This window comes from Pleurodeles waltl, chromosome 3_1, assembly GCF_031143425.1.
Source record: "Pleurodeles waltl isolate 20211129_DDA chromosome 3_1, aPleWal1.hap1.20221129, whole genome shotgun sequence".
Classification (NCBI taxonomy): Eukaryota; Metazoa; Chordata; class Amphibia; order Caudata; family Salamandridae; genus Pleurodeles; species Pleurodeles waltl.
The window spans coordinates 1,752,587,526-1,752,604,973 of record NC_090440.1 but is presented as its reverse complement, the minus strand read 5'-3'; the positions used below and the strand labels follow the sequence as shown (position 1 = coordinate 1,752,604,973).

At 41.2% G+C, this 17,448-nt stretch overlaps 1 protein-coding gene across 1 annotated transcript in view; it reads right to left on the bottom strand.

The window, feature by feature from the left end:
• The window catches only part of POFUT2 (protein O-fucosyltransferase 2), an 81,225-nt gene extending 67,527 nt beyond the window's left edge, over positions 1-13,698 (bottom strand). The window contains exons 1-3 of the mRNA XM_069225698.1: positions 13,331-13,698; positions 12,184-12,434; positions 619-763 (exon numbers count right to left, since the gene is read on the bottom strand). Of these exons, the coding sequence (XP_069081799.1) occupies positions 619-763; positions 12,184-12,434; positions 13,331-13,503 (569 nt within the window). The 5' untranslated portion in view covers positions 13,504-13,698. The remainder of the gene's footprint in view (positions 1-618; positions 764-12,183; positions 12,435-13,330) is intronic.
• Positions 13,699-17,448: the final 3,750 nt, after the last annotated feature.

Genomic DNA, 17,448 nt, shown 5'->3' with positions numbered 1-17,448 from the left:
GGACGGAATGCTGCAATAAAACGCAGACAGCTACCAGCCTAAAACACGCACAGTGAAAGGGGACCACCAAAGAAATGTAGTCCATCATAAAAACAGATAGAAAACCACAGTGGAACAATACAGTAGTTGGTCACAGCTCACAAGTCCTGGAACTCTCTCCCCACCAACCTACGCAAGACCCAGGACCTCCTCACCTTCAGAAAGCACCTTAAAACATGGCTTTTTGAGCAGTAAGCGGCACCCCCTTTCCAGCCCCCCTGCTCCCAGGGCCTTGAGACCCTACTGGGTGAGTAGTGTACTTAAGAAATTATTTGACTGATTGTTTAATTGACAGCTCTGAAACAGAAAAAGGAAGGAGAAAAAGGCAGAACTGACCATTCGCGGGCAAAATTTTTTAAAAGACACTGCAACCAACAAATGAAATCGCTTGAACGCATAGTATATGTATTCTTAAGTATACACCAGGTTGAACGCTTAGGCTCGACTTAAAAAGGGGAACAATGATATTGCTGATACTAGATGTTGGAAGGTTTAATGAAAATATTACTCAATCAGCATTAGTACCTTTATGTATCCATCAATGCGACTGGAATAAAAAATAAAATTGTGTTAAGTTACCTGTAGTGGCCATTTTTGTCTACAGAGTACATGAGCTGGTCAATGCAAGGTCTGGCATCAACTTTCTCCTCCCACGTGCCTTCCTTCCAGCCCTCTGCATAGCCCTGTAGAACATACACTTGTTCAATAAAAGGTCCACCAGCCTCTGTAAAAGACAGAGGGCACATTATCATCTTTGACTTTTCAATCCACATGAAAATACAGGTTTGCAATGTAAGATATTTCGACAAGGGACCAACTCAACCATATAGAAGAAACGCATAATCAAAATACATCAATCTGAAGGTCCTATTTTAGCTGTTAAGTGACAAAAATGTTGTTTCGTGTTTGTACACAGTTAGACTTTCAATGTTTAAAAGGGTACTCAAAAATGTACACACATGGAAATGGAATGGATGTGTAAATTGCACCCCTAATAATCTAAGAAACAAAGCTTTTGTCTTCCAGTGCAACAACTATTCAAATCATATTAACAATCAATCCAATGTACAGAACGACTGACAGTGATAAAAAAAAAAGAAAAAAAAAAAAACTGTACTGCTACACTACAGCAGGGTCTTGGGTAAAAAGGATGGTGACAAAGTCATGCCTGCCAGTTTCATTAAATGAATGAGATGGACACTGAAAAATGTTCCTATCCCCATCCCAGGAAAACCATCTATGATGCCTGGTGTCTATTTATGTTTGATACTAAGCAATTTAGACAACACAAACATTAAAGTTATCACACATGAATTTATACTTACATTAAACCTATGCAAAGAAGACATACAATATCAGTATCCAAAACTATTTAAAAATTACAAGATAAAACAATTTTCTGAGTGAATCGTATACAAGATGAAATTACCATAAATTAACATACAATATATAAAGAGCAGTGCAATTACCATAAATTATGAAAATTAATAATATGTAAAGTGCAGCTGTAGGCTAATAAAAGCTGAAATCATACAGAACATTCACCATGTTTTGACCATGTTATGTGCAAGTAAGATCATATACAAAATGCAACTCTAGATTGAGGAAAGCTGAAATTACACAATTAATCCGCAAACTGCTTATACAGTCCACAAGACTTATGGGACTCTAAGAGATGTCCTATGTTTAATAAAAATCCATTGCCCCCTTGTTACACTGAGGCTAGATACATTAATCAACGTATAACTGTTCAAATAAGATACACTTATTTAGCATTTTGTTTTAATCATCCGATATCAACTGTTCGCTATGTCAAAAAAATCGCATTTCATTAAAGAACAAATTAAACCACCCACTTTCCTACTGTCCATTTGCCTGAAGACAAGCAGTAACAATCTCCTTCTTTCTTGTACACATTGTGTACAAAATGGTATTAAAAGTAATAATGCAGCCGAGCCTGTGTTACAGATAGGGCATATGCATGATCCTGCTAACACACATACACACACACAGTCTTAATTTGAGTCAATTTCCAGTTGAAAATTAATACTAATTGGCCTAGTCTCAGCTTCAAAATCAACCTACTAGTATTCCTTTCTTTAATATTGTTTTAATAGGATTGTAATTCTCACCAATATTCCATATCAATCACATGATTAAGAAGTGTTTTATTACCAATCTATTATACCTTTTTAATGGAAAATGATTTTACCTAGCGTTTGAAAAATGTCTTACTTTTTGGTGTTTTTACATCCGGTTTCTCCAACCCATTAGGGTCAATGTTTGTCTTTTTTTTATTTTTATTATCTAGCCACTGTACAGACTGAAGACCGTTTTTATCATATCTCAAAAACTCTCAGTTGCTGCAGTTATTCAATACAAACATTCCAGTATTTTGATAATGTTCACATTTTATATTCATCAATCCAAAGACCTGTCTTAATGTACAGCTAACTGTGCCCCTTGAGAGTCCAAGTCAATCTTACAGATATTCATCTCCACTATATTTATACTCTTCACCTCTTTCTCTTCTAGAATCTTTGTGCCATACAACAACAGATCATCTATTACTGCATTATATGTTTCTTTTAATACCTCCAAAGAGTTATGCCCTAGATCATAATCCATTATGACCAGAGCTCTAGACACTGCTTTGTTCTTTGTTCATGGGCAGAAATAGTGATTCCTAAACTAAGGTTATTACTAAAGATCACCCCCAAGTACTTTTATTCAGACACAGTCGCTACTGGCTGACCATTTAGCCACCAACTCAAATGGGCTCCTTTCTTTGTGCTTTTTTTTATCTCAGGGCTTTAATCTTTTCTGCATTGATTATCAAATCATTTTAACAATATTTCGCAAATTCATTTAATTTTATATGGAGACCAATCTGAGTAAAATGTTTTAGAGATTTCCTTTTGTTCTAATTTTGGTGGACATGACCAAGCACACACCAGGTTTTCCGGGGTATCTGCTATGATAATAGAAAATGAAAGCGCAAGTATGCATCTGTGCCTTATTCTGTTTAATATTTCAATGTTCCTTGATGAAGACCATTATTCCAAGTGAATCTGTGCCCAGGAGCCTTCATGTAATTGAATGTTTAATGTCAAGACCCCCTAGAGATGCCCCAAATTTCTTTTCTATTTGAGGCCGATTTATGGTGTCAAGGGCCGTTAGTAGATCAATATAGGCCACACAGAGTTGTTAGTTTTTCCTTATGGCATACTCCTCAGTCAGTAGATTTAATATAAAGCAACTGGTCTGAGGTTGAACCCCTCTGCCTATAGCCGATTTGCAACTTAGGTAGTATTTCTGCATTTCTGAACCAATGTTCCAAGAGTTTTAGCAGGTGTTATGCGTAATTGTGCTTGGGATATCCAATAGGGCTACCATTCGATAGCTGTTAGGTACATCTCATTGCCCCTTTTTAGGTCGAGAGTAGGCGTACGGCCTCTTGTATACTTTTAGTATACTTTACTTCTGTGGGCATAAAGCCATTTCATTTGTTTGTTTCAGTGTCATTTCAAAATTCTAGCTTGCTAGTGGTCAGTCATGCCTCTTTGGAGGCAGGGACTAACTATTGGATAATTATGTTTTGTAATGTTTCTCTGTTCTTTGGGGACTTTTTTTGATTAGTTTTCTGCTAGTGTTCGGCGAAGTTTCCCTTTTCATTTAAAAACTTTTCTTGCTCTGAACTAGCGTAACCATGTTGTTTCTGCTTACATTTCACCTGCTTAACTTAATATAGCATTTTCTATGAGTGTTTGCTTTTTCCAGGATGTTGGTACTTTTTTTTTTTTTCAGTCAGCATAAAACCTGAATGCACAGCATAAAAAACTTTTCACAAAACGAGCACAGCACCTGAAAGTCATTGGGGGATGTGTGGAATTCAAGATTGCAGGGCACAGTACCTTATGTGACCAAAAGAGGTCCCAAGAGACCCCTAGGGATGGCCTGTGGTACTGCACCCTTTCCCTGCTTTGTGCACATTAGAACAGTAAATGTTGAAGGTCTTTTTCAGCCAGCATATCATAAGTGTAAAAGCGTTACATAATCATGTTCTTCCTGATTACATTTCACATGCTTTACTTAAACACTTTTTTAATCCATGCTATGCAAAGCATTCCCACTGTAATTAATGCTCTGTGTCAACAGATGTCTCAAATATGGTTTAGTACCAAAACTGCTCCCTTTCTAACTGGGGAACAAGGTTCAAGTATCCGCGTCTGTTCACCATCCCGTGATTCTGGGAAATTCACTTAATCTCACCAGACCCCCCAAAAATGAATCTTCATTTGTGTAATATAATTGCTGCTCCTGTAAAGCGCTTCGAGGCCTGCTGGTTGAGTTTGCACTATAAAAAACTGCTGTGATTTTCGAGAATATTTTAAGCCTTAAGTCGTCCAGCACCAAGAATTCACATAGATACTGAGCTTTAAGTCGCTTTAAAATGTATACCCTGTCATCCTTTGTGGCATGGAAAGGTAATTTCAGTCAGGTATGCAATGGTGTCTGTTGGATTTCACCAGAAATTTTTACATACAGGCAAAAACGCATCCACACTCTCTCCCTCTCTCGGTTTGGAAAGACTTAAAAAATGTTGGTAATTTCACCAAGTAATGTACTTTATCCCACTTACCACACCTACAAATCTGCATTCCTCTCTATTTTCTCTCTCTTTTTCCTCTGCCTCTTAAGCTCCTCTCGTGCGTCCTGCTTGCCATATAATAATAGGTTTCAGCCACTGAAAGCGTGGGATGAAAAAGTGTATTTACACAGATTAGTGCTTGTTAAATTGGTTAAAATCTGCCCCTCCAGTTCCAACTTCTTCTTACTAACAGCGGCAAGATGTCAGCCATCATGACTCAATTTTGCCCCATGCAAAGCTCCACGTTTGTCGTAAACTCTTTAGCAAATGCTTTTCAGGCAATGAACCATCTTCATAAGACAGACTCTCCCAGCTACTGACAACTGCAGCCTAATCCACTTCCCTACTTGTGCAACCACATTTATCATGCTTTTACACTGGTTCTCCTCTGGGACGTATTAAGGATTTTGGGGGACCCTGTTCATAACAGATTTGAATTTATAATCCAGTTTCAGCTCTTTCTTGCCCTCTTTGGCCAGGTCAATGACAATGCACAGACACACCCATCCAAATTGTTATTGTGTTTACATCTAATATTCAGGGATGGTGATGTGTGTTTTCAATACTTGTAACACTGCAGCAGCTCACAATAATACCGCAAATAACCTCAGTGACACCCTCCCATTTCTCATATGTGAGGTCCTGTTTTGGTCTTAAAGAACCTTTTTGATGGATGCTGCAAGAAATAAACACATTTGTAAAGAAATGGCTCCCTGTTGCAGTTAACCCCCACTTTTTGCCTGATACTGATGCTGACTTGACTGAGAAGTGTGCTGGGACCCTGCTAACCAGGCCCCAGCACCAGTGTTCTTTCACCTAAAATGTACCATTGTTTCCACAATTGGCACAACCCTGGCACCTAGGTAAGTCCCTTGTAACTGGTACCCCTGGTACCAAGGGCCCTGATGCCAGGGAAGGTCTCTAAGGGCTGGAGCATGTCTTATGCCACCCTAGGGACCCCTCACCCAGCACAGACACACTGCTTGTCAGCTTGTGTGTGCTGGTGGGGAGAAAATGACTACGTCGACATGGCACTCCCCTCAGGGTGCCATGCCAACCTCACACTGCCTGTGGCATAGGTAAGTGACCCCTCTAGCAGGCCTTACAGCCCTAAGGCAGGGTGCACTATACCACAGGTGAGGGCATATGTGCATGAGCACTATGCCCCTACAGTGTCTAAGCAAAACCTTAGACATTGTAAGTGCAGGGTAGCCATAAGAGTATATGGGCTGGGAGTCTGTCAAAAACGAACTCCACAGCTCCATAATGGCTACACTGAATACTGGGAAGTTTAGTATCAAACTTCTCAGAATAATAAACCCACACTGATGCCAGTGTTGGATTTATAAAAAAATTCACACAGAGGGCATCTTAGAGATACCCCCTGTATTTTACCCAATTGTTCAGTGCAGGACTGACTGGTCTGTGCCAGCCTGCTGCTGAGACGAGTTTCTGACCTCATGCGGTGAGAGCCTTTGTGCTCTCTGAGGACAGAAACAAAGCCTGCTCTGGGTGGAGGTGCTTCACACCTCCCCCCTGCAGGAACTGTAACACCTAGCAGTAAGCTTCAAAGGCTCAAGCTTCGTGTTACAATGCCCCAGGGCACTCCAGCTAGTGGAGATGCCCGCCCCCTGGACCCAGCCCCCACTTTTGGCGGCAAGTCCAGGAGAGATAATGAGAAAAACAAGGAGGAGTCACTGGCCAGTCAGGACAGCCCCTAAGGTGTCCTGAGCTGAGGTGACTCTGACTTTTAGAAATCCTCCATCTTGTAGAAGGAGGATTCCCCCAATAGGATTAGGGATGTGACCCCCCTCCCCTTGGGAGGAGGCACAAAGAGGGTGTACTCACCCTCAGGGCTAGTAGCCATTGGCTACTAACCCCCCAGACCTAAACACGCCCTTAAATTTAGTATTTAAGGGCTTCCCTGAACCTAGAAAAACAGATTCCTGCAACTAACAAGAAGAAGGACTGCTGAGCTGAAAAAACCCTGCAGAGGAAGAACAGAAGACACCAACTGCCTTGGCCCCAGACTTACCGACCTGTCTCCTGCCTTCCAAAGAAACCTGCTCCAGCGACGCTTTCCAAGGGACCAGTGACCTCTGAATCCTCTGAGGACTGCCCTGCTTCGAAAAAGACAAGAAACTCCCGAGGACAGCGGCACTGCTCCAAAAGAACTGCAACTTTGTTACAAGGAGCAGATTTAAAGACCCCTGCAACTCCCCACAAGAAGCGTGAGACTTGCAACACTGCACCCGGCGACCCCGACTCGACTGGTGGAGAACAACCAACTCAGGGAGGACCCTCCGGCGACTCTACGACTGTGAGTAACCAAAGTTGTCCCCCCTGAGCCCCCACAGCGACGCCTGCAGAGGGAATCCCCAGGCTCCCCCTGACCGCGACTGTCTGAACTCCATTTCCCGACGGCTGGAAAAGACCCTGCACCCGCAGCCCCCAGCCCCTAAAGAAACGGAACTTCTGTGCAGGAGTGACCCCCAGGAGGCCCTCTCCCTTGCCCAGGTGGTGGCTACCCCGAGGAGCCCCCCCCTTGCCTGCCTGCATCGCTGAAGAGACCCCTTGGTCTTCCATTGAAAACTGAAGGAAACCCGATGCGTGTTTGCACACTGCACCCGGCCGCCCCGCGCTGCTGAGGGTGTACTTTTTGTGCTGACTCGTGTCCCCCCCGGTGCCCTACAAAACCCCCCTGGTCTGCCCTCCGAAGACGCGGGTACTTACCTGCTGGCAGACTGGAACCGGGGCACCCCCTTCTCTCCATTATAGCCTATGTGTTTTGGGCACCTCTTTGACCTTTGCACCTGACCGGCCCTGAGCTGCTGGTGTGATAACTTTGGGGTTGCTCTGAACCCCCAACGGTGGGCTACCTTGGACCAAAAACTGAAACCTGTAAGTGACTTACTTACCTGTTAAAACTAACAATAACTTACCTCTCCCAGGAACTGTGAAAATTGCACTAAGTGTCCACTTTTAAAACAGCTTATTGTGTTTTATGTAAAAAGTATACATGCTAAAGTAATGATTCAAAGTTCCTAGAGTACTTACCTGCAATACCTTTCAAATGAGATATTACATGTAAAATTTGAAACTGTGGTTCTTAAAATAAACTAAGAAAAGATATTTTTCTATAACAAAACCTATTGGCTGGATTTGTCTCTGAGTGTGTGTACCTCATTTATTGTCTATGTGTATGTACAACAAATGCTTAACACTACTCCTTTGATAAGCCTACTGCTCGACCACACTACCACAAAATAGAGCATTAGTATTATCTCTTTTTACCACTATTTTACCTCTAAGGGGAACCCTTGGACTCTGTGCATGCTATTCCTTACTTTGAAATAGCACATACAGAGCCAACTTCCTACAACATTTCTCTGACAATGTTAGCAACAGTCCCTCACACATTACCCACATTAAAAATAAATTACAAGGGCCACGACACCCATGGTCTATGTCTATAAATTAGTGGCTTTCATGAACTCACAAGAACTTACAGAAGTAGACCAGGAAATCGTACTCCTAGAAAATATTTGTGAACTGTATTTTAGCACGAGCAAATATGCATGTGTAGATTTGTTCATGTGAAAATCTATTGAGCGATCACAAGTTCACTTTCCCTCCAACCTCTTTTTTTTCTACAACCCTGGAAGAACTTCTACTTCTGCCCTTGTCTGGAGTAAATTTCCAACTTTCTCATTATGGGAAAAGATTAGAGAAGAGCTGGTGAAAATCCTTAAACATGCAAGTCAGTAGGTTAGCAGACTCAAAGGCATTCCAGCCCTGGAACTATTGCTTACTGCTTCCTCCAGTCCCAGTATGCAGCTCTGTGGAAAGGTGGCAAAATAAGGAAATTGCTATATTAGGGATTGAAATTTCAAGTTTCAAGCCCTACTATAGTAGTAGCCCTGACATAATCAAAAAGGCTATTATCAGAGCTCTTACATAATGAGATTGCTGCCATAATTTGTTGCTGCACTACATGGCACCAAAGGGGCAAGTAGATTTTTTTTTAACAGGGCAAGTAGATTAAATTCCACACCCCTGAATGCCACATCGCAACTCGTCGCTTGTCCACATCCCCACTTCTCTCATTACATGGCTAATTGAACTGTTTGCATTGGTTTCAGAGGATGGATCAATAGACCAGCTGAAATGGGCTTATAAGTCTGAGATGCTGGTCTATGTTGAGTCACACTTGGTCTGTGTTTGGGACTTCCACGATGCACACATTATGCGACCCTCTGGCAGTAGTGCCTCAGTCTTCGCTCCTCCTCCTACACATCAATATGTCAGAGGCATTGTCAGTCATGCACGCCTAAGCTCCACAGTCATCTGTAGGAACCATCAAAGATGCCTGGTAGGGAGACTACCCTGATGGAGGAAAACCTAAATATTAAAGATGCAAAACCACCTATTCACACTGAAGCAAACATGTAGAAGTAATATATGATAGAAGAGGACAAGCTTTCCACCAACCAGCAACCCTCCATTGAGCCCTGCTAGAAACAAACCTCATGATGTTTTTCATCAACAACACAAAATACAAAAGAAGCCAAGTTAAGGGCAGGAGATAGGCCACCAATGTTAATGCCTACAAGCATTAGCAACCCAACCCAACCAACCACTATGATTCAGAGGATGGGAAAATATAAAATCATGTATTTGTGAATACAGCACAAACACCAAAGAACTGACTCCAACTGCAACAAATTTATCACTTAAGAAAATGTCACAGTTTAATAATTTTGAGTAAGCAATGTATCGGCTTGTCTGAACCACTCAACATTTTCCTTTTTTCTGACTTATACGTTTTACCTTTTGTCCAGCAATCTTGCTGTTCAATTTGCATGGATAAGCGATCATCCTTGCACAACCCACACTGGTAATTAGTAGGTGTGGTTGGTTACCAGTCAGAACTGCTTGTCTTAAATTAGAACAGTGAAGGTGCAATCAAGTAAGCATTTATGCAACAATTCCATACCAAGATATCTACATACGCTAAGATTTTAAGAGCTACACAGTTTTACAAACTTCAGGATTATCAAGATAACTTTATGATATGTTTGCTTCATTCATCACTGGATAAAAATATTACTTTAATTCAAGCAGCCAAATATCCAAAATCTTGCCTGGTCCTCATGTGAACAGAATCATCCAAAAGCATATGATTCTGCTATGAAACATCACGGAAATTGTCACTCCTAGCCAGTCTAAAAAGGGTCCTCCCCTTGTAAGGTGTGTCATAGGGTCGTGTTTCATAGGGGTAATGAAGCAGCCCGGTGGATCCAAAGCCAGATAGTGGCTATTAGTACCATGGCTGCTGCTGCCGGTGGTTCAAGTGCCAAAAAGCATGAAGATCTTGAAGATGTGGACTCCAAGAAGAAAAGAATAGAGGATCCAAGAAATGGTGTGGACATTCTTTGAAGCCAAGAACTTGGCTGCTCTACATGACGTGCCTAGTTGTGTACAGTAACACATCAAGAGCTGTGATTGGAATTGGAAGGTTCTGGACTGATTTGCAGCTGTGAAAGTATACAAAAATGGGATTCAATTAAGAAGGATTCAGGTAAGCAGTGTTCAATATCACCCAAAGGTAAATTCTTAGTACCTTACAATGGACAACTTTGTTTAGAGATTTATTGGAAGAGCAGGGTGAAGAACTAGAACTGGCACAGAATAGAAAACAAATCTGCCTTTGACACCATTTTCTACTTCTACCACATTTCTCACTTTAAGGTCCAGAAAGCTTTTTCCTAAGTCATGGGCCCACCATCTTGTAACCACAAATGGACTGAAAACACAGTCTCTGTAAAGTTGGCCTCAACTTCTCAAAGCCAGGTTTCCAATCAATTGAACACAAAATAGAGTGCACAAAATTACACAAGCGAGGCAGCAGAATGGAGGCTTTATCTGCCTTCTACTGTCTCTCATGGGTCCCCACAAACACTATAGGGAGCATGTGAAAGAAGGTGGCTTGCTGCCTGCTCCAATACCATTTTTACCCGTCAGTGTGGGTCTTTGCAGACTCCCACACACAGGGAAAATATTACCCGCTAATGCAAGAGTGATGTGTGGGCGGCAGGAGGCCAGGTTTTTTTTTTTTATATACTTAAAAATGGTGGGTGTAGGTGGCAGGCAGGCCAGGTTGTTTTCACAATTAGGGTAAAGGATTGGGATGAGGGATAAAAGTAGCAAGTAAAGAAGGTAGCAGGTGGCCAGATATTCTGCTCAATCTTTCGGAGCAGCTGGCATTTTAATTCTACCCCTTCCTTATTTTGCTATCCCTGCGTGGATATTAATAGCAGAAGTAGATGATTTGGGGGGGGATTTCATGACAAGATGGGTAAAAAATGATTAACTGGGATGTTTTTCACTATGGGGTTCAGAGTGACATCACAGACATCTATTTGATGCCACGCAGAACCCCTCGGTGAAAAAGGTTCACATTATTCAGTATCACCATTCTACAATTCTATATTTTATACATGGGTTCTAGACATCTAATATCAGAAGCAGGTTTTTCGAAATTCGGTTATTCACTGAAATTACATCACAGAAGTTAACAACAAATATCGCTTTCCACCCTTGTGACATAACATTGTTCACATACTTACCTTTGTTTAGCAGACATGAAATACACAGAATTGAATGAAATTAGCTATCCGATGAGTGCAATGATGCAAAAGGAGCATAGTAATTTCACTGCTTGTATGATCATAAGCCAAAGACATGGTGAACTTTGTTGATGAGAACTTTTGAAGTGGCATAAGCATCCCTGTGCATAGATGCCCATCTGTGATGTGGACATGAGGGGTACTGTTAAGTTTGTTAATTCCAAGTGAGATTCACCTATTATTATCAAGTAATGGCAGTGTATAAAAATTAAAGTGGTGTGCAAGGTATCCTGAATTGTATCTCATCCAAATATTCAGATAAAAGCTCAATCTCTGTGTTGGATACTTATTCACTGATGGGAGTGAACTCTGTGTATTATTTGCCCGAGTAGTATTGCGTGAGGAGACCTGAATAAGGATGAGATGCAAGACAGTTGTGAAAATCGCTAAGCATTCTACTGCCTAATGCTCCTTGGACTATAATGCATGATGAGACTAAGCCCTAAATTAAGTTTTCTCATGTGCTGTAGAGGGGACGTACATTAGGAACTGATCTAAACCAGGTTCAGAGTGATTATAGCTTGTACAAGTTAGAATAAAAATAAGATTTAAAAAACTGATCTTTTTCTGATTGCATACGTTATTGTTGCATAATCACAAAATACTTTAAAAATCAAACACTATGTACACTACAGTTCACGTAAAATTTGTGAACACCTTTGGGAATGAGGGACTAAAATGGCTGGGATTACTTAAAATGCAGTGCGCTTTAACGGACAAAATGGAAACTAAACCAAACTGAAGAAATATTGCAGAGCTGAAGTCATTTTCTGGTAGCATGCAATACTCTATTTAGTAACATACCTTCTAGGAACTGTTCATACTCAATGACAGGGACGTTTTCGTTGAGGTTATAAAGATCGAAGAATTCTGACCATGGTATTCGGATCTGATGGATATCAGGACTTTGCCAGTGATACAGCCGACCCCATGGGGGTAGAACCAGCACCCATTCGCTGCTCTTCAGCAAGGTCTTCACAAGGGAGGCCATGCGAATGTAAACATCTCTGCGCAAGTTAAACCCTTCGGGAGGGTTCACATCATAGAGAAGATAGCTGAAAGATGGGAAAACGTATCTTTGGATGGATGCAAGACTACATTGGAACAACACAACGTTCATCAAAATGCCATCCACAATTTCAGAGCAACATAATATTATTAATTACTCCACTCCATTACAATTGAAGAAGACTCAAGCAAGCTCCCTTGGCTAAGACCTACTACTCCCATGAAATTAGGACATTCTTATTTTGCTCCATTGTGGCTAAAAGCCCTTCAACTATTTTCGTAGGTAACATATTCTGGTGGGAGCCAACGAAACAATGTTCATAGTCAAATTCCTAACACCAATACTAGGTGGAGGGAGTCTATGATGATCTTTCTTATTTCGTGTCTGTTTCTCGTCTCAGTGGTGGACATGAGAATCATTTAAGGGGAAGAGAACAGAAGTGCGTGGTAGGGAGCTGTAAGAAATGGCGTGGTAGAGGATTGTTCATCAAACAGTAGTATAATCGTATAACTGAAAAATATTTTTACAAGTGAATAAGCAGATTTTCGTTAACCTCCAAAACATCTTAAAGCAGCCTTGGAATTTTGAAAGCTGCATATTAGCCCTGGTTTAGTTCATGTGACATATCATCCAATTGTAGACACACTTCTGTGTGCCCATAAGTCTCAAATTGCACCTATAAGTAATAAAAAAAACGGCAGTGTGAAAACTAATAGGGCATTGTGCTGTTCACTAATGCTTTGTTAACCCGAAAGGTTACCTAACCGGCATTGAGACCTGCAGTTCTGTTAGATGCTGATCACTGCAGCAGGCTCATGAATCTCTGAATTATATCACTGAGATCTGAGCCTGCAACATGCAAGTCGCACAGCCACAGCTCCGACCCCGCCCCCACCTCCCCAAAATGCATGCCTCTCTTTTCAAAGAGATACTTTCTCTTACCGCCTATCTCTGGCTACAGCCGCAACTTTGGAATTTTCCCATGCCTCCGGAGAGTCTGGACTGAGCTGCGCTGCAACTCCGAGCAACAATATAGAGTAGAACAGCAAAAGGAGGGAGATCACAATACAGAGGTGCAGACACATTCCTGGTAAGCGCCGCTTAAAGGCCGCCATCTTGGTAAAGGTGGTAGCAACCTATGCTGCCAGCTGCGAACTCAGCAAGAAACAAATACAGGAGCGAAGCTGTAGGCAGTCTGACACGGTGGAACTCATGGAATGCGGACACGTACTTCCCGTTTTCCCACCACCATGTTGGTAAAGGGAGCGTCCAATAATTTAGCCTGCCGCCTGCACCCAACTACAGATCAACGAACAGAACCAACCGCACCGTACGTAATAGCGTGTTACGCACTTCCGGCTTTGTGGCTGCCATGGTTACTATTCCGCAAAGTAAGTTCCCTTTTCCTGGGCTGCCTTCTTTTTTGTTTTCATTGAAATGCACTTGTCTGGATATTTTTTTAATAAAGTTGTAATTTTGAATTCAATGTTACAATTAACTGATGGGCTGCATACATCGCTTGTTTTTGTGACATAACCATAAGCAGGGCCACTGGAATTATGGGGCTGTAGATGGCCAAATTATGTGGCAGGATCGAGTAAATTATGCCGCAAAAAAAAATTGAAATTATGCGGCCTAATGCAGCACATTCAGTAATAGCGTTGCTCCATTATTTGGACATTTTTAAACACGATCTGGTAATTGACTGCACCTCTGCTAGCGCAGGTGTTTTAATAAAGATTATTAATGATTGTTCATGTATTCTGAATAATGGATTTGTGTAGAAAGTATAATAACATAGAAAAATAATGCACACATTTGAAAATGTGATTACGATGAGTGGCCCCCAATATTCACAAAGTGTATTTATTAATATTCTAATGCTGTGAAACATTGAATATATGTTTGACTAATGTAGTAATATGTCATATTAAGGGTCATGCATTATGTATTAGCTTTATTAATTGTAGGCCTTAACTTAGCGAAGTCCTCATGTCAAGCTGCATTCCTTAACGTTCAATAAATGGCTGTCCTAGAGAGTTAAACTGTGATTTTCAATTGCATTGTTTAAATGTGCTCAAAGCTGAAAAGTTTTCTCATGGCGACCGACTGCTAAAAGGTGTTGTTCTTGTCTAATGTAACATTTTGTATGTAATGTGTGTGAGACTGATTTTCTCAGGAGGAGAACAATTAAGACACTGACTGGAGTAGAAGCTGCAACAATATTACCTGATGAGCCGGATGATGAGGACATTACAGGACAACCAATCAGCGACATGTGAACGGAGTAATAGTAGAATTCATAGATTTGGAGTTTTAGTTTTATTGGACAAAGTGTAAACATGCGATCCCTTGACTAATAGGGATTTGGGAAATAGTTTTACTGGTTTTGATTTAACGAGACTGTACTGAGAAAAAAACAGCATTTGCCATAGATTCATTGCCCGTTTTCTTGCTGGCCAAAAGGTCAATATTTTCTTGTGCAACTTGACAAGAGACATACTTAACTTTATTGCATAAAGACTTTGGGCCTGATTACAACTTCGGAGAAAGTGTTAATCCGTCCCAATACTGACGGATATACCACCAGCCATATTACGAGTTCCATAGGATATAATGGACTTGTAATACGGCTGGTGGTATATCCGTCACTTTTGGGACGGATTAACACCTTCCTCCAAAGTTGTAATCGGGCCCTTTGTGTTTTCTGAACTTTGATGCTGAATCCTGATGCCATGCTGATCGACTGATGTCCTGAGGACGAAGACTGACTCTGCTTGCTGATCCACATTGAGGATAGGTATTATGAATTAGATTGTTGATTATCATGTATATTTGCTTTTTTTTTCTAGGTACCAACTGCACTGTTTTGATAGAGCCATAGTTAGATGTTTTTCAGAATTTGTGTTGCTAAATTGTTTTGCATGAAGCCCAACATGCTGATGCTAATTTGATGATAGTTAAGGATCCTCACTAATGAAATTCTACTGATAGGGAATAATGCTTGATGAATTTCTCTGCTGAACTCAAATGTATGTAATCACTCTGACACAGTTGACTTTGTTATTAATTTGCACTGTAACCTTAGAATGTGTCGTAGTGCAAGCTTTGATTAGATTACGTTTCTTCCGCCACTTTGGACAGCCACTATTGTTTCTGTATGTGTATCATTTGATTTTTCGATTAATCTACATGACCTTAGCATTGTTAATATAGGGAAATAAATATTTTAACTTTTACAAAAAGGTGTGGTTATTCATGTCTGAAAGGTCATGGGGCGTGACAATTACTGACTCAATAGATTATTAATGTTATTGATTATTAATATTGTGTATTGGTTATTGATCATTGATTTGCATGTACCGGAGTTATGGTCGGAACATCTTAATTGCGAGTCAAAAGGTTCATCGACCTATTCGCGTCTCCTTGTAAGTTTACTCATTAAGGTCTGACGCGCTAACAGAGATGGTAGCAGAGGTAATGGTTAGTCTCCTTAGGAGCTTATCATAGACATCCAGTACAGAGTAACAGGTGTTAACAGTGTTGGTAAAGAGAGGTGAAGGTTAGTCTCCTTAAGAGCCCATAATAGATGTCCAGAGATAGTAAGAAAGGTGAAGGTTCATTATTACTGTGATTTAGATTTTATTTTTCAACTATGCTAATTGGAGAGAAAATGTTTCCTTAAGTCCAGAAATGACTTTCCCAGAAACTCGGATCCTGCCAATGGTTGTTTGAGGATGTTCTCGGCGTTCTAGTGACAGTGTGAATAAAGTAGGTTGCGCTTGCACAGCTCATGCAAATCACAGGCGAATTGTGAGGTTTGTGAAGGTTTAGGGAGTTTGCGTACTCCAAATGAAGTTGTGGAAGGAGCATGTGTACTCCACAGTGTGAGAGTAGGGAAGTTGTCGAACTTCCGTTGATGTACAGACCCTGCGTGATCTAAGACTCTGGAGTATATCGAAAAGTGTATGAGACACTTAGGTTTTATGTTGTAATCTGGTTTAATAGGTCGATCGGGCATGGTCGACAAGTCAGAGTGTGAGTCAAAGTGTGTCAAAGAAATTTAGACTGAGATTTGGCGAGTCCTATGTGCACCAGGACAGACCCACCGATCAGTTGAGAGTAACATTTGCGGGTCGAATTTACCTTGCAATTCTGGGAGACCGAGGAAGAAGGAGTAGCTGTTAGAGCGAGAGCCGTCAGTGAAAAATCCGTAAAGTTTCTGAAGCGATTGTGTTACCTTTCCTGTAGTAAACCAGCAGATTTGTTTTTTGATTAGTGCTCGCAATTTTTGCATTAGTTTGTGTGAATTGGAGTTTGGGAGGACAAGCCGCAAGACTTTGTCAGCTGCAGTACGTGTGAGTGTGACGTCATTGGAGCCACGCTGGGATAGGTCGGTTAGTGAGAAGGGTCGCGCAAGGATTGGCAGCCGTCCGTGAGAGGCAATTGGTTGAGAAAGTAGATGAAAGGAATTCTGGGATTAAAACTCACTTCCTGATTTGATTTTGAATAACAAAAAGGTAGAAAATATGACATTTTTCAAAGCTTTAAAGAATGCTCTAAGGGGAGATACGTATCTTACGAGTATTGATGAGGCTACACCGCCAGAAAGTACACCAGCCTAAATTGTAATGGAAGAGAAGGATATCGCGCCATGTCTTTGGCTAAAGCAATGGTGCAAAGTGACAGAGAAGGATGGGAACTTAGCATTTCCTACAAATGGGACGTACAGTTTGAGGGTTTTGGAGCATTTATGGATGGTGCTTTATGAATCAAAGCCCCTTCTGAGACCAACACAGTTTGAGGCATTAGCGATTTGGGAGCTAGTAGCCAGACAGCAACAGAAATTCGAGAGGAGGATCAGAAAGGCAGAAAAGACTTTAGCAGAGGCTAGGTGGGACAGTGATCAGAGAGTTTGGAGGATGGAGACTTTGCACGGAATTAAGTTGTTTCCAGCGATTACGCAAGACAATGAGAAGGAAGGAAGGAAAGCTACTAGAAAGACTAGCAGAAGTCCGTCCGAAAGTAGGGAGGCTAGAAAGTCTTCAACAGTGGAGGAA